Consider the following 25,024-nt stretch of genomic DNA (forward strand, 5'->3'; position numbering starts at 1 on the left):
TAATGGTGTATGGTTACAAATAATGCTGTGGAAAAACAGCTGAAGTAGGTGAGCATAAAACAAAAGAGGCCGATTTTCACTTGCGGAAAGCATCCTTGTCACTTTATAGTCTTATAATAATAATCACTAGCAAGACAACCCAAGAAATGCCTTGCTGAACCCATATGAGCATTATACCTAAAAATAAAAGAGCATAACATAATACTTGGCCTTCTCAATAATTATTTCAAAAGGTTTCTCGTGGAGCCCTATTTTTCTTCAGTCCACTACTTGGATCGATCACGCAGGAAATTATCTCAACATTTTCTGTAACTCTATTTCCTAATGGTACTTGCATTGTACTCTTACAGTGCTGTCATAATTATTATCTTCATTTTTGCTGGGTTTAAACAGTCTATCCATGTCTTGCCATCTAGCTTAATGGCACAATTTAAGATTATTATACTTTGGACCATTATTTTGAACTGGAAGAAGGTTAACATATCTATAACACTGGTCTAAGTTTAAGGAAATTCCAATAAGGATGTTTAAAAAAAAAATCACTTTTTTTCTTCTTTCTTAAGCACCCCGCTTTCATTGCTAGACCTGTTTCATGAGAATACAAGCTGTGATATTGTGTGCCCTAGAGGGTCTAGACCATGTAAGTGCTCAAAAACGCTTGCTCAAGTAATAAAACCAACCATTTAGGAATGACAGCAACTCAACTCTAGTTGTAGTGGTGCAATACAAGAATCACCAGGGCTGATGTGAAGGCTCACGATGCCTAGGCAACCTACCAGGCAGACCAGCTTTCCTCTGCTAGCTCCTTACATGTTGATAAGCTCCAGGCTGCAACCACAGACCCTTTCTTCAGTCTCTACACACTCCACCTGAGCACAGGCAGACACTACAATGGTCTCAACTCCTATTATACCTGTGGATGACTCAAACTGTGGTCTTTGACTCTGGCTTCTTTCCTAAGCTACAAATTTTCTCTCTTACTACCTGTTAGATAGTTTCAGTCATATGTCTGACTATACCTCAACACAAACCCTAAACTGAAATTCTCATCATCCCCCTAAAACCTGCTCCTTCTCAGGTTTTACGTATAGTAGAAAATGGCCCCACCCAACTGTGTAACAGTGAAACCCATGTATACCCCACTTCCTGTCTTACCCACCTACACCGAGTCAGTCACTGATTCCTAGTGAGTCTACCATTAAAAAGGTATCTCCAATCCATGTGTTTCTCTCCGTTCCTGACACCATACCTGAAACATCATCATAACATACCAGAAATTACTCCTAATCAGTGACCTTGTCTCCAAACTAGCTCCCTTCCAATCTACTGTCCAGCCAGAATGATCTTTCCAAAATATGAATCTCTTAAAACTTTTAAATGGCTTCCTTTAGTCCTTGGGAAAATATCCAAAATATTTGTCATAGCTTCCAAGGTCCTTTAAGAGGTGGAAACTACTTTGTAAATTATACTATAACACAGCAAGATGAATAAGTGCATGGGGATTAGAAGAGCCCCCGTGACCTGTCACTTACTAGCTATCCCTTAATTAGCAAGTAACTTTGCTTATTCCTCAGTATGCTCATATAAAATTTAAGTATTCATACTTATTTTATAGTACAGATGTTAAATGAGAGAAAATACAATGCTTGACACAGTGTGACACATCTGATACATAGTAAACACTATTTACACATCTGATACATTAATAACTATTAGCTGTTATTAACTCTCTAGTTAATTTCTCACTTCTCTCCCATTTGTATTCTGAGTTCCATTTATAGGGAGTATCTTTTACTTCTTTTATTTCCTCTTCTCACACATTTCTTCCTCCTTTATAATATCCAGTCCCACTGGTTGCAACTTCCTCTCTTGCCACTCCAACCCTCCTGGAATTCTTCAAGATTCATCCGAAACGCCACCTCCTCTAGGAAGTCCATTTCCCTAGCCCCTCTAGTCTTCTGTGAGGTGCCCTTCTATGCGCTCTTGAAGACTCCAAAATTTCCCTGCCATACATACGTCTGACTTTTTGGTCCTTCCTCCCCATAGCTACATTCTAAGTTCTGTGTGAAGTGCAACTGTCTTGTTCACCACTGTATTCCCATTGCCTAGGACATTACCTAGCACGTGGTAATACAGAGAGTTCTGTGTATGACTGAGTGTATCTTTCCTCTTTCATAATTCCCACTCCTCCCAAAACTGCAGTGGTTAGAAAAGAGCACTATTCCTGAAACAGTGATCCGTAAAATATGGTTCAGAAAGGGCTGCCACGGTACAAACATGCTTAAAGAAGACTGGGAAGGGTAGGTTAAAACTTGAGTTCGGACTTCTGAACCGGAACACTTCTGAGTCTCTCCTGTACTAAGGAGCACTGTGCATCTCCAAGCTGTGTGTCCGGGGGCTGGACGAGTGGGGGTGGGGGTGGGTGAGGAGGGATACAATTCTCAAAATAACTTCTGCAACCAGGGTTCTGCAAGAGACATCGCAGCAAACCTGGTCGAAGCAGATGCCCTCCGCGACCAGAACGTCCGAGTGAGCTGGTAGCTGTGGCTCAGCAGTCTCTGAAGCACTTATTTCGTAGGGTTCGCCGTTGGTAGGTCGGTACCCACTGGACACAGAACCGGAGAGCGGGAAGAAACCGCAGGCGCACAAAGAGAGGCCCCGCCGGGCACCGCGACGGGTCGGCCGCCGCACAGGAACGCCGTGCCGGAGGAAGCGAGAGAAGCAGCCCAGACGTCAGTGTCGTCCAGCGACTTCCACGACAAACCATGCCTCTGGCTGCTCCGGGCCGTCAAGGGTTGCCACCTTGAGTTTTATTTTCCAGCCAAACCGAAGCGAAGTGCGTGTTTCTCGGCGGCTCGCCCCCTAGGCCTACGGTTCCCGGCCGCCTCCCCCCACGACACACGTTCCCTGTGATCCGGGCGGCGCCGCGGGAGCTCGGCTGGGCTGGGGGAGAGAGTTCCGGTCGCTCCTTCTTCCCTCCAGAGATTACTTGTGGAGTGTAAACTTTTTCAAGGAGACCCAACGAGCCCGTTCGTTTTAACGCCCCCGCCTCCATCCCCATGGGCGCTACTCCCCAGCCCAGCGCACCCAACCCACCCTACCCGCTCCCTTCCTCGCCTCGACCTACGGGCCCTGGCGTCGGTCTTCACCTGGGACTGCCATGGCGCTGGTAAGAGGGGTCGCAGGAGCCGCAGGCTTTCGAGAGGACGCCCGCCTCACGCCTGCAGCGAGGACAACAAATGGCGAGGGCGGCCTCTTCCTCCCACCGGCGCCGCGGGACCTCGGTGACAGTCCAGGAAGGCCTCCGGCGATAGCGGAACCCAGTCGCGTTGATTCAGTTTCCGGGGGAGGTATATTACAGAACACACATGGTCCGAACCATTGCTGCCAGCTTGGGGGGGGGAGTGGTGAGTGAGACCTGCACATACGCGTAGTGAAGCAAACAACACCAAGATTTATAGATTGAATTTAAAAATTGTAACACAAATTAAATTAATCTGTGGGTTCTTAATAATATTTTCTGCTTCCCTGGAGCCCATCGGAACCCCCCTTTTCAGGATTAGCGGTGCTCTGGTCCGGGAGCGACATGGCGGCGTCCGTGAGGAACTAGCTTGGGGTAAAGGTAGTGCTTGGTTTCGCTGTCTTGGCGACACTGACAAACTGGAGCTTTCCGTGACCATTCGACTGAAGGAAGCCTTCACTGATAGGTGGACAGCTTTAGAGATCGGCCCTCCGTTCTTATTCCCAATTAGAAGCCGAGTCCTGAGCACTGACCAGCATGAGCAACATCTATATCCAGGAACCTCCCACGAACGGGAAGGTGAGCGCCTCATCTAGGGAACCTGGGCTCCTCGAAGTGATACCGCACCGACTAAGGGAGCTCTGGGGTCTTACGGTTGGAAAAGATCACAAGAAGTCATGTCCCGTACTCCTGTCTCTGAACAGGATTGCATAGAAGACCATCCATTAAACACCTCTCTGCAAACACTTTGAAAAAGTCCTCAAAGGCAGATTTCTCCATCTACCAGCCTTCTGATCCTATTTCTTGCTTCAGCCTAACTCAGGCAGGTGTTTCTAAGGTCTTAGGTACATTGTAAATGTCGACTTTTTTTTTTCCCCCTCTTTTTGCTTAACTTGGAAATTACTTTCTCCATTCATCTTACAGTTACTTATGGATGCCTGGTAGGCACCAGGCACTGTACTAGGTGTTGGGGCTACAAAGATGGTTGGGTAATGTCGTTGCCCTGGAAGAGCTTATGATTTTCTCTGGGAGGCAGGCAGGGAAAGAAAAAGCTTGTGATATGTCTAGGCATGCTTAAGGAGAGAGGAATCTAGTGCTGTGGTAGTACTAAAAAGTGAGCAACTGGGAAAGAAGAGAAAAGCTTTGTGGATGACGTATCTTTTGAGCTGGTCTTAACCTTTTTTTTTTTTTTTTTAAAGATTTTATTTATTTATTTGACAGAGATCACAAGTAGGCAGAGAGGCAGGCGGGTGTGTGTGTGGGGGCGGGGGGTAGGCTCCCTAAGCAGAGAGCTGATGCAGGGCTTGACCAAGGACCCTGAGATCCTGACCTGAGCTGAAGGCAGAGGCTTAACCCACCGAGCCACCCAGGCACCCCTTGAGCTGTTCTTAAGACATGAGATGGCTGTCAGAAAAAGTAGGGAATGGGAAATGTTCCCACATTAGAATGGGAGAATGATTTTCTGATTGATTTAAATGGTCAAGGTATGTCAATTCCATTTGAAGATTTTTCTCTGCAGTATGAGGCAGAGGAGTCAGTAATGGAGTATCACCTGAATTCTTAAAGTGAGAACTAATCTATATCACGTATGAAAGACAATGAACCAGCATAATGGGGAAAATAGTGTGGCTGAGAGTACATAGTTGTATTAGGATAAACTAAATTTACATTAGATGGAATTCTATTGCATGCTTGTATCATAGTTTGTGCAATTTTTTGTTGGTTGACATTTTGTAATATAATGGAAGCAATTTGAACAAAAACAATAATGTTCTAATTGATACCCCCAGCAAAAATTTCACTGGGTATTTTGAGCTGAGCAATTATTTTAATTCTTTGTTGTTTGAACTTCTCCTTACTCCTTACCTCACATCATTGGGAAAACTCAGAATACCCCTTTTCATATTTCCAAATGTTTTTTAAGGGTGATATCACCCACAGTTGATAAACACTGGTAGAGAATTGATACATTGCCCATCCTTCTAGACTGGGCCTTCATACTTACTTTCTTTGGTATACTCTTTCTCTGGTATACTCTTTGGCCAGCTCAAATGTCTCCTTAGCAGAGAAGAAATCCCATTCATGTCTTGCCCCTCTCTCAACATTCCCTGCCTCTCTCCCTTTACTAAACTCCATTTAGTAGTTTTTTCTAACTACTTACTAGTTACTGTTTATTGTGTCCTCTTCCTTCCCTTCTCCCCATAGAATGCAAGCACTCTGATGGTAGGGACCCGCTTCTAGAATGGTGCTTGACAAATGGTAGGAAGAGTGCAGATATGTACTGACTGAACGAATAAATGGATGAATTAATACTATATTTCTCTTAAAGTATTAAGCATCAGTGAGTTTGAGGTTATACTGCTGCTGGTCAAGGGAAGATTTAGTTGCTTTACTCTGGAGGAAGATTTGATGTGATCATAAAGAGAAAAAGCTTTAACAGAGATACATTACTGAACAGGAGATCTTTTATTCAACAAATGTTTATTGAGCAGCTAGCACATGACACCTCTATGCTAGGTCTTAGGGATACAAGGGAAAGAAAAACCAGCATTGTCCCTATTATCATGGAGTCAGTGAAGTAAAATATACATTCACCAAATAGTCATGCAAATAAGTACATGCCAATTGTGATAAACACTGTACTTATGGAACAGAATTGGGCTTATGGAGAATATCAAGCCTAGCCAAAGTTTTCTTTCAGAAACAACTGGGGATTTTTTCCCAGTGTAAGTCCAATTGAAGACATTGAATCTCAAAGTTCTGTATCATAGAGAGCACGTGGCAAGAATTTTGGCCTGGAAAGAATTTAAAGATTTTATTTATTTAATTGACAGACAGAGATCACAGGTAGGCAGACAAGCAGGCAGAGAGAGAAAGGGGGAAGTAGGGTCCCTGCCTAGCAGAGAGCCCGATGCAGGACACTCGGGGCTTAATCTCAGGACCTTGAGACCATAACCTAAGCTGAAGGCAGAGGCCCAACCCACTGAGCCACCCAGGCACATCTGGCCTGGAAAGAGTTTAAAGAGATATAAAAACAAGTTTGCTCAGTGGATGTTTAGTGCCTATGCTGTCTAATGACACATTAGGTACTAAAAGAATAAAGAGATACTCAGAATAAATGGGACAAAGTTCCTCCCTTCAAAGAGCATAGTATCAACTGAGAAGTAATTGACATGTTATATCAGTGGTAGAACCCCTAGCAATTGTCTACAAATGTGCTGTGTTTTGCTGGTACTCAGGCCTCTGAATATGAGGCACAGAAAGTACCATTGAGAAATGTCCTTTTACACTCAAGATGAAATTGCCACATACTATGAACACATAATTTAAATTGCATATTAATACATATTTATTAAGAAACATAAAGTGTTGTCTTAGATGCTGCAGGAAAAGGAGCCACTGAAACTTCACAAAGTAGAGCTGGCCAACCAAATGTATGCAGAAAGGAGACATGTGCCTTTTTTTTTTAATTCTTTATTCAAATTCAATTTAGTTAACATACACTGTATTATTAGTTTTAGAAGCAGAATTTAGTGGTTTATCAATTGCATATAACACGCAGTGCTCCTTATGTGTCAGGGCCCTCCTTAATGCCCATCACCCACTTACTCCTTCCCCCGATTCACCTCCTCTCCAGCAACCTCAGTTTATTTCCTAGAGCTCAGCATCTTCTATGGTTTGCCTCCTTCTCTGTTTTCATCTTATTTTATTTTTCTTCCCTTCCCCTATGTTCATATGTTTTGTTTCTTAAATTCCATATATGAATGAAATAAAATGGTGTTTGTCTTTCTCCAACTGACTTATTTCACTTAGCATAATACCCTCTAGTTCCTGCCACTTTATTGCAAATGGCAAGATGTCATTCTTTTTGATGGCTGAGTAATATTCCATTGCACAAATATGCCATATCTTTTTAATCTGTTCGTCTGTCAATGGGCATCTGGGCTCTTTCCATACTTGGGCTATTGTGGACTTCACTACTAGTCTTGGGGTGCATGTGCCCTTTTGAATCACTTATGTGTGTATCCTTTGGATTAATACCTAGTACTGCAGTTGCTGGGTCATTAGGATAGCTCAATTTTTAACTTTTGAGGAACCTCCATACTGTTTTCCAGAGTAGCTCTATCGGTTTGCATTCCCATCAACTGTGTGAGAGTTCCCCTTTCTCCACAGCTTCGCTAACATCAGCTGTTTCCTGTGTTGTTAATTTTTGCCATTCTGACCAGTGTGAGGTAGTATCTCATTGTGGTTTTGATTTGTATTTCCCTAATGCCAAGTGATGTTGAATCTTTTTTCTATGTCTGTTGGCCATTTGTATGTCTTCTTTGGATAAGTGTCTGTTCATGTCTTCTGCCCATTTCATGACTGGATTTTTTGTTTTTTGGGTGTTTAGTTTGGTAAGTTCTTTATAGATTTTGGATGCTAGCCCTTTATCTGATAAGACATTTACAAATACCTTCTCCCATTCCATAGGTTGCCTTTTAGTTTTATTGACTATTCCCTTGCTGTGCAAAAGCTTTTTATCTTGATGAAGTTCCAGTAGTTCATTTTTGCCTTTGTCTCCCTAGCCTCTGCAGAAATGCCTAGCAAAAAGTTGCTGCAGCCGAGGTCAAAAAGGTTGTCAGTGTTGTCCTCTAGGATTTTGATGGATTCCTGTCCTTCATCCATTTCGAGTTTATTTTTGTGCAAGGGGGAGAGGGAGAAGCAGACTCCCTGCTGAACAGGGAGCCCAATGTAGGGCTCGATCCCAGGACCCTGAGATCATGACCCGAGTCAAAGCCAGATGCTTTTTACTAGGTGTAAGCATTCTTTTTACTAGGTAAAAAGCATTCTTTTACTTTTTATTAGGTGTAAGCATTCTTTTTACTAAGTTGACTGTGGCCAAAGAAAATTTTATAGGAATAATACTTACAATAGTAATAGCTACTATTTTTTGAGCATTTACTATTTGTCAGGTACTGTTCAAAGGAGTCTATGTAGAATAAATCATTTTGTCCTCACAACAAACCTATAAGAATATTATCCCTATTTTTACATAAGGAAGTTGGGTCACAGATATGTTACATATCATGTCTAAAGTAACAAAGCTCCTTTACTCTTTGTAAGTGGAAGGGTCACTATTGTCCTTTGAGGACCCTGACTCCACATACTACAAAGGCAGGAATGATGTATATTAGCTCGTTCCTTAGATCAGTGGTTTCTTTTTTTTTTTTTAAGACTTTTTTAAAAAATTTATTTATTTGACAGGCAGAGATCACAAGTAGGGAGAGAGGCAGGCTCTCTCTCAGTAGGTTAAAACCTCTGCCTTCAGCTCAGGTCATGATGCCAGGGTCCTGAGATCGAGCCCTGCATCGGGCTCTTTGTTCAGCAAGGAGCCTGACTCCCTTCCTCTCTCTCTCTCTGCCTGCCTCTCAGCCTACTTGTGATCTCTGTTTGTCAAATAAATAAATAAAATCTTAAAAAAAAAGCCACATATTGTATGATTCCACTTACATGAAATGTTCAGTAGGCAAAGTCATAAATATAGAAAGTAGATTAGTGGTTGCCAAAGGATAGGAGTAGGAGGAAATAGGGAGTGACTGCTAATGGGGACGGGGTGTCTTTTGAGGGTGATGAAATGTTCTGGAATTAGGTAGTTTTAGTCATGGTACTAAAAACCACTTTAAAAGGGTGACTTGTTTGGTATGTGAATTATATCTCAGTAATGCTGTTATTTTTTAAAAAGTTTCATTATATCACTAGTAAAGAAGATTAAGATTTATCTAAAAATACTGTTTTTATGTAATCCTTTGAAATGTTTATATTCTGTGATTCTTAAAATACTATAGGAAAAAAAGTACATATTTGAGGACTGTGTGTGCCCAATTCCTTAACTCCTTCCCACTTCCCTTCTCATCTTTGCTAACACGGATGCATACTTTGAAAAAGTTGGAATCATTGTATTAGAATTGGAAAGGAGAGAAGACATGTGTAGGTTCCCTTTAACAGTAACATTTTATTTTAAGTGTACAAGGGGATAATAGGTAGGACAGGACATTGTCTTTTTAGATATACTGTATTTTTGGGATTGGGATATATACCAGTTTTCATTAAAATCAAAAGATGTTATCCAGTGTTCCAGATACAGTCTAGGGAGTTACTCAGTCACTCACTTTGCATCCCAAAAATATACCTCCCAAGGGTATGGAATCTAGTTGGGTTGATTTGTCATGATAGAGTATTTCTTTTATTTTCTTTCTTCCTTCCTTCCTTCATTTCTTCCTTCTTTTCTTCTTTCTTTAAGATTTTATTTATTTATTTGAGAGAAAGTGAGAGAGCATGCACACATGCACCAGCCAGGGGAGATAGAGGGAGAAGCACACTCCCTATTGAGTAGCGAGCTTGACCTGGGGCTCAATCCCAGAACCCTAAGATCATGCCCTAAGCTGAAAGCAGAAACCTAACCTACTGAGCCACCCAGGTCCCCTCCAGAATAGATCTTTTGGGCATTGTTTCATGCCAAGCCAAGTTAGAAGTCCTTATCTTCATGAGCAGGTAGAAAAGAGGCTATCAAAGGATTCCACTGACTATAGATGGTGATTTTGAGATATACCATTTTAGTAATATACAACCTAGAATTAGATTGAGAATGTTTCATTGTAGGTGTGCCTGGGTGCTCAGTGGGTTAAGCCTCTGCCTTTAGCCTATGTCATGATCACAGGATCCTGGGATCAAGCCCCGCATAAGGCTCTCTGCTCAGCAGGGAGCCTGCTTCTCCCTCTCTCTCTGCCTGCCTCTTTGCCTACTTGTGATTTCTCTCTCTGTCAAATAAATAAATCTTTTTTAAAAATTTTAAGAAAGAATATTTCATTGTAAATTAGGAATTTTTTTTTTTTTTTTTTTTTTTTTTTTTTTTTTTTTTTTTTTTTTTAGAGAGAGAGAGAGAGAGAGAAGGGGGTTGGGCAGAGGGAGGGAGAATCTCAAGTAGACTCCCTACGGAGCCTGGCATGAGGCTCAATCTGATGACCTTGATGTCCTGACCTGAGCCAAAATCAAGAGTCAGATGCTTAACAGACTGAACCATCCAGGTACTCCAGGAATGGCATGATTTTGAATGAGAAAGTAGAATGTTTATATGTAAAAACATAATTGTAAAATTGTCTTATGGTGTCAGGATTTTATGGGTTCATTCATTGTTCTTTAATTTCTTTCTTTTTTTTTTTTGAGATTTTATTTATTTATTTGACAGATCACAAGTAGGCAGAGAGGCAGGAGAGAGAGGAGGAAGCAGGCTCCCTGCTGAGCAGGCATCCTGAATGTGGGGCTCCATCCCAGGACCCTGGGATCATGACCTGAGCTGAAGGCAAAGGCTTTAACCCCCTGACCCACCCAGGCACCCCTGTTCTTTAATTTCTTAATTTGCTATGCCAATATTATTGGAAGAAAGGCTGCAAACTTTCTTAATTAAAGCAAGTTTAAATGATTGATTTTTAAATGAGTAAGTTTTTCTGATTAAAAAGGTATATGCTATTTTTTCCTTAAGTCCTAAGTTGTTTCTGAAAATGGTATTTGAAAGATATAAATTTATAATGACTTGTATTGAATTTTTTTTTATTCAAGTATAATTAACATACAGTATTATATTATTTTGAGGTGGAATGATTCAACAGTAGAATTATTCAACAATTCTATACAATATTCACTGCGTTCATGAGAATAAACGTACTCTTTAATCACCTTTATCTGTCTCACCATCCCCTACTTCCCCTCTGACAACCACCATTTTGTTCTTAGTATTTAAGGGTTTGAGGGCTTTTTTGGATGTTTTTGTTTGTTTCTTAAATTCCACATATATGTGAGAACATATGGTATTTGTATTATTGTCAGACTGACTTCTCTTAGCAGTATTATACCGTCTTTATCCATATTGCTGCAAATAGCCATATTGCATTCTTTTTTTTTTTTTTTTTAAAGATTTTATTTATTTGACAGAAATCACAAGTAGACGGAGAGGCAGGCAGAGAGAGAGAGGGAAGCAGGCTCCCCGCTGAGCAGAGAGCCCGATGCGGGACTGGATCCCAGGACTCTGAGATCATGACCTGAGCCGAAGGCAGCAGCTTAACCCACTGAGCCACCCAGGCGCCCCTGCATTCTTTTTTATGACTAACATTCTACTACCAGATTTATATATATAATATATATATTTATGTACACACACACACACAGGCATCCATGCCACTTCTTTATCCATTTATCTATGGATGCACACTTGGGTTGCTTCCAAATCTTGGCTATTATAAATACTGCTGCTGTAAACATAGGGGTACAAATATCTTTTCAAATTAGTGTTTTTATTTTCTTAGGGTAAATACCCAGTAGTGGAATCACTGGATCATATGGTAATTCTGTTTTCAATTTTTTTTGTTTATTTATTACTTTTTTAAGATTTTATTTATTTACTTGACAGACAGAGATCACAAGTAGGCAGAGAGGCAGGCAGAGAGAGAGAAAGGGAAGCAGGCTCCCTGCCGAGCAGAGAGCCTGATGTGGGGCTCGATCCCAGGACCCTGGGATCATGACCTGAGCCAAAGGCAGAGGCTTTAACCCACTGAGCCACCCAGGCGCCCCTGTTTTCAATTTTTTAAGTAATCTCTGTACTGCTTTCCACAGTGGCCACACCAGTTTACATTCCTACCAACAGTGCATGAGCGTTCCTTTTTCTCTACATCCTTGCCAACACTTATTTTTTCTTGTCTTTTTGATTCTAGCCATTCTCACAGGTATAAAGTAACATCTCATTGTGGTTTTGATTTGCATTCCCTTCAGTATTTGCATTGCTCAGCTGATTTGAGCATAATTTCCTATGTCTGTTGGCCATCTGTATGTCTTCTTTGGAACAATGTCTATTCAGATCTTCTACCCATTTTTTTTTCTTTCCTCTACCCATTTTTTTTTAAAGATTTTATTTATTTATTTGACACAGAGAGATCACAAGTAGGCAGAGAGGCAGGCAGAGAGAGAGAAAGGGAAGCAGGCTCCCTGCTGATCAGAGAGCCTGATGCGGGGCTTGATCCCAGGACCCTGAGATCATGACCCGAGCCTAAGGCAGAGGCTTTAACCCACTGAGCCACCCAGGCACCCCACCTCTACCCATTTTTAATTGAATTTTTTTTTTTTTTTTTTTTTGGTGTTGGTTTGTATAAGTTCTTTATGTATTAACTGAAGAGACATGTCTATAAAAACATTGCTAAGGCCAGTGTCACATTGCTATCTGTTTTGTTTTTTCTGGGAGTTTTATGGTTTCAGGTCTCATATTTAAGTTTCTAATCCATCTTAAGTGTATTTTTATGTATGGTATAAGAAAAGTGGTCCAGTTTCATTCTTTTGCGTATAGCTGTACAGTTTTTCCAATACCATTTGTTGAAGAGACTGTCTTTTCCCTGTTGTACTTTTTGAGTGTATTTTTTCTTTTAAGTATAGCAAGAAAAGCTCAGCAAAGTTTTTAAATTTAAAATTGAAAACTCATTAATGAATGCCTTAAATTGAGCAGTGTTTCAACTAATTATCAAGCCAAAATGATAATTTAATGTAATGATGTCATATTCTTTCTACAGGTTTTATTGAAAACAACAGCTGGAGATATTGACATAGAGTTGTGGTCAAAAGAAGCTCCTAAAGCTTGCAGAAATTTCATTCAGCTTTGTTTGGAAGGTAATCATAACTCTTGAGTTCTATTCTGTAGAAAAATTTATTAATTTAAAAATAAACTGAAGTGTATCTTTCTACAACATTGAGGCCTGCTGTTAAATGGTGGTGATGAATGATAGGAGTTGATATGAGTGATATGGTGTTGAGCTACTGTGTCAGGAAATGGAGGAGATAAAGACTGTCTTTCAAATAAATCTGTGTATCTTCAGTAGAGAAATTTATCTCTCCAATAAAATTTTGATCATTTTTTATCTTTGTCTATTTCCCACTTCTTTCTTTCATCCTCCAACTAAAGGTACTCCCTGAGATTGCCTTGAGTTCTTTACTCTTCAGTTGTTACTTCTATCCAAATAACTGTCAAATTTAGAATTCCAGCCATTTTCTCTCTTCTTCACTCTAATTTACATATGGAAGTGGACTTTACTCCCAATTTAGGAGTGTACTTTACACTCCTCTGTCAGCTATAACTAAACCAGATTGCCTTGACTTTCATCTGCTGATTGTGATTGGCTTTTACCTGGGTCTTTCTCTCTGTAGTCTTTAATCTGTATACCCTCTTTTTTTATTCATCTAGCAGCCAAATCCTCAGATGGCTTGGCTTCCTAGCCTTCCAGCCTTGTTTTTCATCGCACTAAATAACCATATGGCTTCAGCTGACTATTACTTTTACTTCCTGAGCACGTCCTTCCCATTTCCACTTTCACACATACCCTCATACCTTCCTTCATATCCTCAGTCTCCTTTCAGAATACTTTTTCTTTCCTTCTTTACTGTTTGCCCACTTTTTAATATCTACCCACAGTTCCATCTTCTCAATGAAGCCTTCCATTCAACATTCAGTGATGTCATTATCAATGTTTCCAGTATGATTTTAGACCGAGTCACAAAGTGACTATTTTTCTTTCAATACACTTTACAGAATTATACATCCACTTGAGTGTTTTCTCCTTCAGAATATTCTCCTGTAGAACTAAACATTCTAAATATTTTTGTAACTTACTGGCTTTTGGAATACATTGCATATGGTTTCAGATATGTACAGGGGTGGCAAATCATTATCTTTCTAAGTTATATCTGATTGGTAAAGACAGACAGGGTTAATCAGGTATCAGAAAACAACATTTCGAGTCAAAAGCAAGGTGTGAAAGAGAACTTAGTATAACCAGTAGGAGGGTACAGAAAGAGCTCTCCAAATAGATAATAATTATACAATTAGATAATTACCGGGGGAGGATTTAAGATATAAAAATGAATAGATTTCCCCAAAAACCTGCCCCCCCAAAACAGGGAAAGACATCTGCAAAGACCATTATTAATAATTGCTATGGCAGGCAGGAAGGAAATTGAGTCAGACAGGTAGTACAGTCAGAGAAGCCTCAAGTAACTATCAACAGAACTAAGAAACACAGTAGACATAGAGAAGTCAGACTCACTTCTGGAAAGAAGTTTTGAAGACTCAAAAGCTCAAATTTTATAGGGGAAGAGTAAAAGTACAAAAACATTAGAAAGAATGAATGGTAATTAATAATCCATGACCAGGTGAATGGAAGAAACAGAAAACATCTGGATATAATATGATAGTGAAGAAAAAATAAAGTTCTTAAGTTAGGTCATGGTGGAACTTAATTGGAACAACAAAAAAATTATTCCTCTATTTATAAGAATATAAAGAGAAAGAAAAAAGAATAGGAAAACCATAAGAAAAATAACTCAGAGCAATTCTCTTAAGTTGAACAGGTGAAAGATAGAATTATTACTGTAGAGGCTGAGAAAAAAACCTGAGAAGATTAATTTAAATGAGAATACTCCCAAATAAAGTCAAGGTTTTAAAATCGAGAACCCCATTTTAATTAACTAATTCTATGATTTAAACAAGTCATGAAATTTCTAAGTCTTAGAACATTCATATCAGTATTTACTTCAACAAGGGATGATTTCCAGAATTAAAAAATAAATGAGTAAAAACCAGGAGGGTGGAACATGATATAGATAGGGCAGTTAAAGGCAAGTTTTTAGTCTTTTTTTTTTTTTAGCTTTACTGAGGTATTATAGACAAATAAAAATTGTATATATTTAGGATGTACAACATGATCTTTTTAAAGTGTACAGTGTGATGATTTAAGACACATACACATTGTGAAATAATTATTACTATCAAGTTAAGTAATATATCCATCACCTCACATAGTTACCTTATGAGTGTGTATGTGTGGTGAGAACACTTGAGATCTACTCTCTTCACAAATTTCAAGTATACAACACAGTACTGTTAACTATAACCTCCATACTATACACTGGATCCCCAGTAGTTATTTATTATATAATTAAAAATCTGGTGGTTATCTGGGTGGCTCAGTCAGTTAATAATGAGAAAATTATATGTATATCATGGTAGATGATAGTTAATAATATTGTATTGTATATAGGGAAGTTGGTAAGAAAGATCTTAAAAGTGCTCATCGTAAGAAAAAGGAATTTGTAACTTTGTGAGGTGCTGGCTGTTAACTAGGCTTACTGTGGTGAAACTGCACAATATATATAAATACTGAATCATTATGTTGTATACCTGAAACTACTGTCATGTTAAATGTCAGTTATATCTCCATTTTTTAAAAATGGTGGGAAAAAATTTTGTTTAAGGCGACCCAGCCAACAAGATGCAAGAGTCAGAACTCCTGAATGCTGCCTAGTTTTAACGTACTCTGAGTAAATGGTTACTTAATACAGGAGAGATACTTTTAGACTCAGTTTTTACAGTTTCTATTTGTAACCAAGGAGCACTTCTTTGCACTGAGTCTCTCTTGCCAATATTGCTTTAAAGTATGGATTTTATGTCCAGATAGATCTTGCAAATGTAAATAATGATGAGGGTGCCTACAAGCCACTGTATTATATAGTACTTTATGAATTACGATAAACCATAGTCTTGTTTTGACTCATAAAGTAGACACTTGATTGTATTTGTCATTGAATGAGTTACCTCGTGTTTAGGTGCAAGTAAGAGAAGACTCAACTCAATATTATTTACATAATAAAGACTTTATAATCCTGTATGAATGACAAGAAATCTGGTGTCAGGCAGTTCTGCAGCTCAGTGAAGCTTTCAGGGAACTATTCTTCCTCTTTCTGCTTTCCAGTCCTAAGCACGTGACTGAACTAGGACTACACCCAGGAATTAACTCCATCTCCCATCTACTCGGCTGCTACTTGTTTTTTGTTTGCTTTTACAATAATAATAGGTTTTGTTTATTCAGTACTTCCTTCAGGGTTACATATATATTCTTCATATGTTTTCCACTTAATATAAACTGATTCTGTCAAGCCCTAAAAATTGCCCTTCTGCCCCCACCAACTTCTTGGCTCAGGATTTACCTCACTGAGATGATGTGCTTCTGCCACATACCACTTCTTTTTCTTGGTGAAGTCTCCTTAATGATTTCAGGTTCCAAATAGTAAGTACTATTAAGAGATCATATATGATCCCTCTTGTATTTTTATAGCTTCCAAACATATTTATTATATGTTCCAAATATATTTAATATATTAATATATATTTTATATATTCCAAAATATATTTTATATATTCCAAATATATTTATTATATTAATCTGTAATCTGGAGTTGGAGAGAATCTTGGAAATAATTACAATACAACCACCACCATGCTTTTTTGTAGAAATTGTACTATTTTGAGTAGACATTTTATGGTAAGTAGGGAAGAAGAGGTTTGATTTATGAGCCTATTTATTGTGTGAGAAAAAAATCTTGTGACTCTAATACTAACTCTCAAAGCTATACACTTCGTTTTAGACTTTGCTAAATTATTTTAAATTTCTTTCAGCATATTATGACAACACCATTTTTCATAGAGTTGTACCTGGTTTTATAGTCCAAGGGGGAGATCCTACTGGCACAGGGACTGGTGGAGAGTCTATCTATGGAGCCCCATTCAAGGTGAAACTGAATTTTTATTGTTACTTATTTGCAAATCAGTTTGGATTGCTTAATTGAAAATGACTGTGCCCCACATGAAAAAAATGCATTTCACATTAGTGCACAAAATCTGGTACCTGTCACGTGTTTAGGATTATCAGGTATAAGAGCAGCACTTCCCCTGTCAAGCAATCTGGGTTGTCTTATTGCTAGCTTTTACACTAGGTTGAATTCAGGTACACCTGCTTGTGGTCATGAGGAAAATGTGAGGCAGGAAAAAAAACTATCTTATGTAATTCTTGATATCTGATAATATCTGATCTCTGAAACTCTGTAAATGTAAAAGATTTTTAGAACATTTCATATGCCATCCTATTTTAAAATATTTTATTTAACACTATATGGAATTTATATTAATCTGTTTGGACCATTATAATAAAATACCACTGATGGGTTGGCTGAAACAACCCATGTTGTTTGCTTAAACATCAGCGGTTTATTTCTTACAGGTCTGGAGGCTAGGAAGTATGGGTCAACTTACTAGCATTCAGTTTCTGGTGAAGGGTCTCTTCCTGGCTTGCAGATGGCCACCTCCTCGCTATGTCTTCACATGGTAGAGAGAGTGAACTTTGGAGTCTCTTCCTCTTTTTATAAGGGCACTAGCAGTCCTGGATTAGGGCTTCACACTTATAACATCACTTAACTTAGCATTATCTCCTTGCAGGCCCTGTCTCCCATCCAGTCACACGGAGGGTTAGAGCCTCACTATATGAATTGGGGAGACACAATTAGGTCCAAAGCAGAACTCATTCTTAATTATGCACAACAGATGTTTGTAGCCTAAAACACATGTCATAACAGGAAATCACAAGGGGGACAGAAGAAAGAATTAACATAAAAAATGTTAGAAAAAAAGTGTATTAATTAAGAATAGGTCTGTGATTTATTAACTGCCTACACAGATCTAAAAAGAAAAAAAAGAGCATTGTAGTTAATATTAATAACAGTGGGTTCAAATAAAAACTACAATTTAGGTTATTTATTAATCTGATGGTACTAATGTCATGTTCTTTGTATGAGTAAACATCGGTAGCTCTTAAAATATGAGAATTTTTAAAGACATCATGTTTATATGAATGAGATAGAGGGTCTGGAGTTTCTTTTAATTTTTTACTAGGTCACTGTGTGATTCTTGAGGAAAATATTTGAACTGTTTGCTTTAATTTCCAGATGATAATGGCCTTAGAAAATGAGGAATGGCTATAATAAAAAAGTCTCAAATGTCACTAAAAAACTACTTTGCATTTTACCAAATTAACTTGTCTCATGATTTTAGAGCTTCCATCTAGTAGAAAGCATTCCTTTATTCTGTTGTTCAGTGTAACAGTATAGCACTTTCTCATAATTCCTTTCTAAATTGAGATTTTTACTTATTATATAATACCATTATCTTGTTAAGTTTTTCAATTAGGCCACTTTCGATACAGTATAAAGAGTTATGGCTTGTTTTGTTTTGTTTTTTTAAGATTTTATTTATTTATTTGTCACAGAGAGAGAGAGCACGAGCAGGGAGAGTGGCAGGTAGAGGTAGAGGGAGAATCAGGCTCACTACTGAGCTAGTTGCCTGATGTGGGACTCGATCCCAAGACTCTGGGATAATGACCTGAGCTGAAGGTAGATGCTTAACCGACTGAACCACCCAGGCATCCCAAGTTATGACTCTTTGTGCTCAAATCTTTGACAATTACTTATTAAGGAAAAATAACTTTCCCTCTGAAAAGCACTGATTACATCATACGTCTGTATTATTATAAATGAGTCTAGTATCAGGTCTGGACAGAAATTCTGTTAACTGAGAGACTAATGTATGTTATGTAGCCCTACCATAGCAAGAAATCCACTTTAGAGAGGCTTGCTCTGGTTCTTTGGAAAACTGGCAAATGGGAGCAGTGCCAGTTCAGAAAAGACTCAACAAAGACCTTTAAAAAAAGTAAAGCACATAACACAATTAAGTAGATTCCTTGAATTAAAAAACAGGAAGAAAGCCCTTTTTTTTAAGACCTTTAGAATGGAGCGGGGAGGGGCAGTAGTTGAAGACCCTACAATGACTCCAAGGTAGTGTTTTTGGAAAAGAAAAACAGAAGGTTCTAAAAAGTTAGATAACTTTAAGGGTTGGATAAAGGGGAATGACTTAGAAATCTCTTCCCCTTTGAGTGCCCTTCTTCTGTGTAAATAGGCAGCTTTCCCATAAAATGGGATACATTTGTGGTTGAGGATATTTAGAAGATGCTTACAGGCTAGTGAAGTCGAGTTTAACATTAGAGAAGGAATAGGAAGTATTGGATTTGATTATACTTGAAAATCAGTCAAATAAGACTTTAGCATTTTTGATTGGAAGTTATACAGAACCTGGTTAACAGAGTAGGAAGAACCTTATAACTGAGGTCATTCACTAAACTTTTTTTTTTTTATGCTTCAGGATGAATTCCATTCCCGGTTACGTTTTAATCGGAGAGGACTGGTTGCCATGGCAAATGCTGGTCCTCATGATAATGGCAGCCAGTTTTTCTTTACACTGGGTCGAGCAGATGAACTCAACAATAAACATACCATTTTTGGAAAGGTTTGTGTCCAGTTATCTTCAGCTTCTTTGATAAATATGACCAACTTATCTAGGAGCTGCCCTCATAAAAATATTCCCTGGGATATTTGTTATTTCTAAAAATGATGGAATATATTCCTTTTACAATGAACTATCAGGTACCACCTTTATTTTTGTTTGTATGTTTCAAATAAGTCATTAATTATGACTGTAAATGTTCTTTTCTAAAGTCATACTGATGATATTAGCTACTATATTGCTCATCTGATAATTTTTGTGTTTTTAGAAATCTAGGTAACAACATTAGTAGTTTAAAGTTTATTTTTGTCAATGATGAATTTCTTAAGTGAAGAGTGGAAGTTGTGTTAACATTAAACCATTTTACCTGAAATATTACTTTGAGTAGTACCTATTTAATTCTGTTCACATTTAACATCTTTCTTTAAAAGGGGATTCTGACGGTTTTGTTTTTTCATTCTCCCTTCTAAAAAACATATTTCCACGTTTTAACTCGTAGGCATGTTAGACATCACTAGTGTATCAGCTCCCTCTACTGGTTCAGTAGGAATGGTTTCCCCACAGCCTAGGCAAAACTGGATTGTGTGAGGATGAAAGGGAAAAAACAAACTGAGCACAACTGGAAAATTGGTATTATTTTAAAACTCCTGAGAAATGTTGAATGAAAGGACTCGTGCTGAAAACGTGCAATACAATCTGGTTGCTTAAAACTTAACAACATAGGTTAAAATATGCACATTTGAACCACTATAACACAGGTTGTCTGATGTTCGTAGATTTTTCTTCCTACTGTTTTTAAAAAATAAAAACATATAATAAAGTGAGATTTAGATTGTCATTCTGCACCACTTTTTACAATTGCTAATATAGAACTTTCACATTAGAGACAAAGTGTAGCGTAGTAATAAGAATTCAGAAAGGCCATCACTGTTGGCTCTGTAACTTCTTTGAATCTCAGTGTTCTTACCGAGAGAAGGAGGATAATGGCAGTACCTGCTGTTAGGATATTTGTGAAGATATAACAAGATAATGTCTGCTAAGCATTTACAGGTGGTATTGTTATTTGCTTGTTCCACCCACTTCTAAAATCTGAATTTGTTTATTTTGTTTAAATGAAAAGTTGTCATTCGGTATGAGGTTACTTGGCATCATATCTTCACTTTTAATAAAACCTGATGTTAAATATATATTGGAAGTTTTCTAAAAATGTTATTGAGGGATTGAACTCCCTTTATGCTTTTTCCCCTTGAGAAGAAGTTGCTTTATTTGCATCACTTAATGCATAGGCTCCTATATAAAAATATGAGATTTCCTCTTAATTATTGAAAAAGTATTTTCAGAAGCCCTCTCTCATTTCAAAGAATGAATGTAATAGTTTACAGCTAGGTTTTCTGTCTTGTTTGATAGGTCACAGGGGATACAGTATATAACATGCTGCGGTTGACAGAAGTTGATGTAGATGAGGATGAAAGACCACGTAATCCACACAGAATAAGAAGCTGTGAGGTAGGAGCATGCTGTCCAAGATACAGCGCTTAAATTATCACATAAGAGAAGCGGGCTGTTAGTATTTTTATTTATTTTATTTTTAAATTTTTATTATTTTTTTCTTAGGTTTTATTTATTTATTCATGACAAACAGAAAGAAAGAGAGGCAGAGGGAGAAGCAGTCTCCCCACTGAGCAGGGGCTTCTGATGCAGGACTCGATCCCAGGATCCCGGGATCATGACCTGAGCTGAAGGCAGATGCTTAACCATCTGAGCCAACCAGGAGCCCTGTTAGTATTTTTAAACTGTTGAGTAAAGGCTTTATACTAAATCAACATCATAATTCAGATTTTGTCTCTGTAATTTAGGCACAATTTCTGATTTAAGAATTTTTTTTTTTTAATTGAAGGTTTTGGTTTCAAAGATGAAACTTTAGCTGATAATCCGGTATATGAAAACCTTGACTTATAAGGGAATATTAGAAGAATTAGGCTTAGTTAACTCAATGAAGTGCCTTCCTGGGTAATTTTAGAGTGATCCTTCATTGAGGAAGAAGGTCCTTAAAAGCATTTGATTTGGGGTCATACTCTCTGAGTTTGTTTTGCTTACTCTAGGTATTATGTTTTATTGAATGTTTTTCCCTTTTGTGAAATCAGGATAAAATACCTTTTACCTAATTACACATAGGATTATCAGGAAAATCCATCAAGGCCATGTAAGTGGAAGTACTTTATGTAGTAAATATATCACTAGGCTTATAATAGTTATGTGAGCAAAAAATACAGAAGTTAATATTAATGCAATTGAATACTGGTTTTAATTTTTTGTGAAATTTTTAAAAATGGGAAAATGTTTTCAAACTATTTTTTCCATAGGTTTTATTTAATCCTTTTGATGACATCATTCCAAGAGAAATAAAAAAGCCAAAAAAAGAGAAACCAGAGGAAGAAGTAAAGAAACTGAAGCCCAAAGGCACAAAGTAATCAGAAATAATAGAATAATAGAAATTCATTCATTTTGTTTCCTTTTGTAACAACTGTTTAACTGTTTAGTGAAGGAGAGGCCAGTGTGGACTGGGGAGATATCTGAATTATGAGGTGGTTTTTTTTTTCTAAATATGCATTTCTTTTATTAAAATACTATATGTAACAAGCTAAAGAAGTATTGTGTCACATGTCTGCATGAAATCTGTATTAATATTTATGATCACTATAGCAGTTATTTATGTAAATGAGTTAAGAATTTTTGTGGTTTTTTTTTTTTACTTGTTTTTCAACTAATATATGTTCCATGTAAAGAATTTGGAAAGTCAAGTATGAAGGATATAATGACTGCATGGTTACATAATTTAACTTTTCACTCCTGTTTTGGAGTAAGTAAGTTACAGTATTTTGTGGACAGTATTTTTCATATTATTAGTTTTGTCTATTTTATTAAAATAGGTATCAGAGAGTTAGATTTCTACTTCCTTTTTTAGTGAAGTGTAGCATCCGCATTAGTGATTTTAGTATATTCATAGTTGTTAGAGTCAGACAGTTCCAGGTACAATTCTGCCTGACACCATTTATAAGAGCAAAGTGTGTTCATATTTCTGAGCTTCAGTTTCCCCATCCTGTAAAATGGAAATTATAATTACAACATCTGGGTGTTAGGAAGAGAAAATGAGCAGGGGAATTTGAAAACACCCAGTGGCATAGGTATTCAATCACATTTGTTTCTTTTCCATGATACCCTACAGTATAAGGAAGTTAAGCTGCTTTTATACACTGTCAAATGTGAGCCACTTCAATAAGCAGTTGATGTTGTGGCAAAATAAATTCTTATATGGTAGTGTATTTGATATTCTTCTATTTTTTGATTCATTTCTTTTGACTAATTTACCTCTGGGTGAAAGGTCAGCATCACCATATTCAGGTACAATATTTCATCACTGTTATTTATCTTGATATTAGCCCAAAAGCTGGGTGTTTTTGTTTTTGTTTTTAATTCATAGCAAATATATTAGGGGTGATATGGTAGTCTTTGATTGCATCTAGGTTTTGAAATAAAAAATTCTTCTTGTTGCCAAATCTTTTATTTTTTCAGTATTTGAGAGAGAATTTTAATAACTTGCTATTTATCTTCCTTGGGCTCTCTTTAGTTTGAAGGCTCAAAGAAAACAAACAGTTTATTCTTCCCCATGGGCTATTTTTTTGTTATGTTTACTGCTTATATTTTTTTTATTTGACAGTGTTGTGTAACTTATCAATTTCGAAGTATTATGACATTTTGGAAGACACTAGATTAATTGCTTCCCATTTGTAGTGCTCTCAGGGCTATATATTTATTAGGTTTCCAGAAAACTCCCATTTTGCTAACCAGTTTTTATAAATATAAAAGGCTTAATTATTTCTGTCATGCTTGACTTAATATATTTAATGGTAGTGCTGAAGATGAATTTTTGGTCATTAGGTTCATCTAATATATGAATTTCTTTGGTCTGAGGCCTTAACATTATGCTGAAAATACAGATCCTTAGTATACTTCTGCTGAATGCTAAGTCATATTGTGTATTCCTGAACAGTTAAAATGTGTTCTTGTAAATTCTGTTTTATTGCCTTGAAAATATAGTATAAGTTTTGTTTAATTTTCTTAATTTTCTTTCATTCTTCTTTCCTTTTTTCTTTCTTTTTTTGATAAGAAATTTTAGTTTACTTTCATTTGGAGAGGAAGCTGAAGAAGAAGAGGAGGAAGTTAATCGAGTTAGTCAGGTAAAACTCTAATCCCTTTGTTCTGAGTTATGAAAGATATAAGGGTCTCTCTATCTCACTCATTTTTGTATCTCCTGCTATATATATGGCACAGCATGTTTTCCACCGTACACGGTCACTGAACTGATTTGTAAAATGATTTGTTGTCAAGTAATATTTGCAATTCCTAAGCTGATATGCCCTCTTGAAATTAGAGTTTTATGGGGTTTTTTAACAAGCTATTTTTTTTAAAATTCAGAACTAGAGTTAAAAAATGATTCAACCTTGTGATTTAGATTTTAATTACTATTTAAGTGTTTTGCTAGATGATAATGATTATGATTGTTATTATAATAGTGTTGGACCAAAGCTTTTATATTCATTTTAATATTATCTGTATATTCATTAATGTCATTAATTTTCATCATAGCCCTTTAAGATAGGTATTATCATTATCCCATTTTACCCAAAAATAAATTAAGGTATAGATAGGTTGTAATTTGCTCAGTCACACAGCCAGTAAATAGCTAGAGCTGGGATTTGAACCATGTAAGATACATGTATTTGGATTATAAATCCACTCCTGGTCTTTTACCCCACCAATGCTTCCACTAGGCCTTTAAGTGTGGTTTTCCTGAATATCACTTTTGACACAATACTCATTGCTGAAACACCTATGCCTTGACAATATTTAGAATAGTGAGTCTGTTAAATACACTCCAAGAAAATCACCTTCAAGGATTTTTACTCCCAAAGATTCCGGTATGTATTCCCTTAAATGATGAAGAGATGAAAATTTGGAGAGTCAAATCTAGGGAAGGGGCTGGTGTGCTGGGGTAGCCTTTGATACAGGAAGTTCAGTGAATTATAATAATAGTGGAGGGTTGAGGGACACCTGAGTGGCTCAGTTGGTTAAGGGTCTGATTCTTGATTTCGTTTTAAGTCTTGATCTCAGCATCGTGAGATTGAGTCCTACATTGGAAGATTCTCTCCCTACCCCTTCTCCCTCACTCAAAAAAATTAATTAATTATAAATAATAGTGGAGGAATGGAATGTAGAGTTTTTTTTTAAAGTGGATAGTTCCTGGGGTGCCTGGGTGGCTCAGTGGGTTAAGCTGCTGCCTTCGGCTCAGGTCATGATCTCAGGGTCCTGGGATTGAGTCCCGCATCAGGCTCTCTGCTCAGCAGGGGGCCTGCTTCCCTCTCTCTCTCTCTGCCTGCCTCTCCGTCTACTTGTGATTTTTCTCTGTCAAATAAATAAATAAAAATCTTTAAAAAAAATTAATTATAAATAATAGTGGAGGAATGGAATGTAGAGTTTTTTTT

The 25,024-nt window shown here is 37.5% G+C and overlaps 2 protein-coding genes across 4 annotated transcripts in view; one reads left to right on the plus strand and one right to left on the minus strand.

Moving 5' to 3' along the window:
- The window catches only part of SREK1IP1 (SREK1 interacting protein 1), a 43,915-nt gene extending 40,410 nt beyond the window's left edge, over positions 1-3,505 (minus strand). The window contains exon 1 of the mRNA XM_059417957.1: positions 3,150-3,505. Coding sequence (XP_059273940.1) covers positions 3,150-3,426 — 277 coding nt within the window. The 5' untranslated portion in view covers positions 3,427-3,505. The remainder of the gene's footprint in view (positions 1-3,149) is intronic.
- A 65-nt stretch (positions 3,506-3,570) lies between these two features.
- The window catches only part of CWC27 (CWC27 spliceosome associated cyclophilin), a 196,709-nt gene continuing 175,255 nt past the window's right edge, over positions 3,571-25,024 (plus strand). For 2 of the 3 annotated variants that reach the window (XM_059417956.1, XM_059417955.1), the window contains exons 1-7: positions 3,571-3,820; positions 12,835-12,931; positions 16,770-16,882; positions 19,341-19,484; positions 20,889-20,987; positions 21,845-21,948; positions 23,650-23,719. In XM_059417956.1, the coding sequence (XP_059273939.1) occupies positions 3,779-3,820; positions 12,835-12,931; positions 16,770-16,882; positions 19,341-19,484; positions 20,889-20,987; positions 21,845-21,948; positions 23,650-23,719 (669 nt within the window). In that variant the 5' untranslated portion in view covers positions 3,571-3,778. The remainder of the gene's footprint in view (positions 3,821-12,834; positions 12,932-16,769; positions 16,883-19,340; positions 19,485-20,888; positions 20,988-21,844; positions 21,949-23,649; positions 23,720-25,024) is intronic. The other variant, XM_059417954.1, reaches the window with a different exon arrangement.

Source organism: Mustela nigripes, chromosome 12 (genome assembly GCF_022355385.1).
Source record: "Mustela nigripes isolate SB6536 chromosome 12, MUSNIG.SB6536, whole genome shotgun sequence".
In the NCBI taxonomy this organism is placed as follows: domain Eukaryota; kingdom Metazoa; phylum Chordata; class Mammalia; order Carnivora; family Mustelidae; genus Mustela; species Mustela nigripes.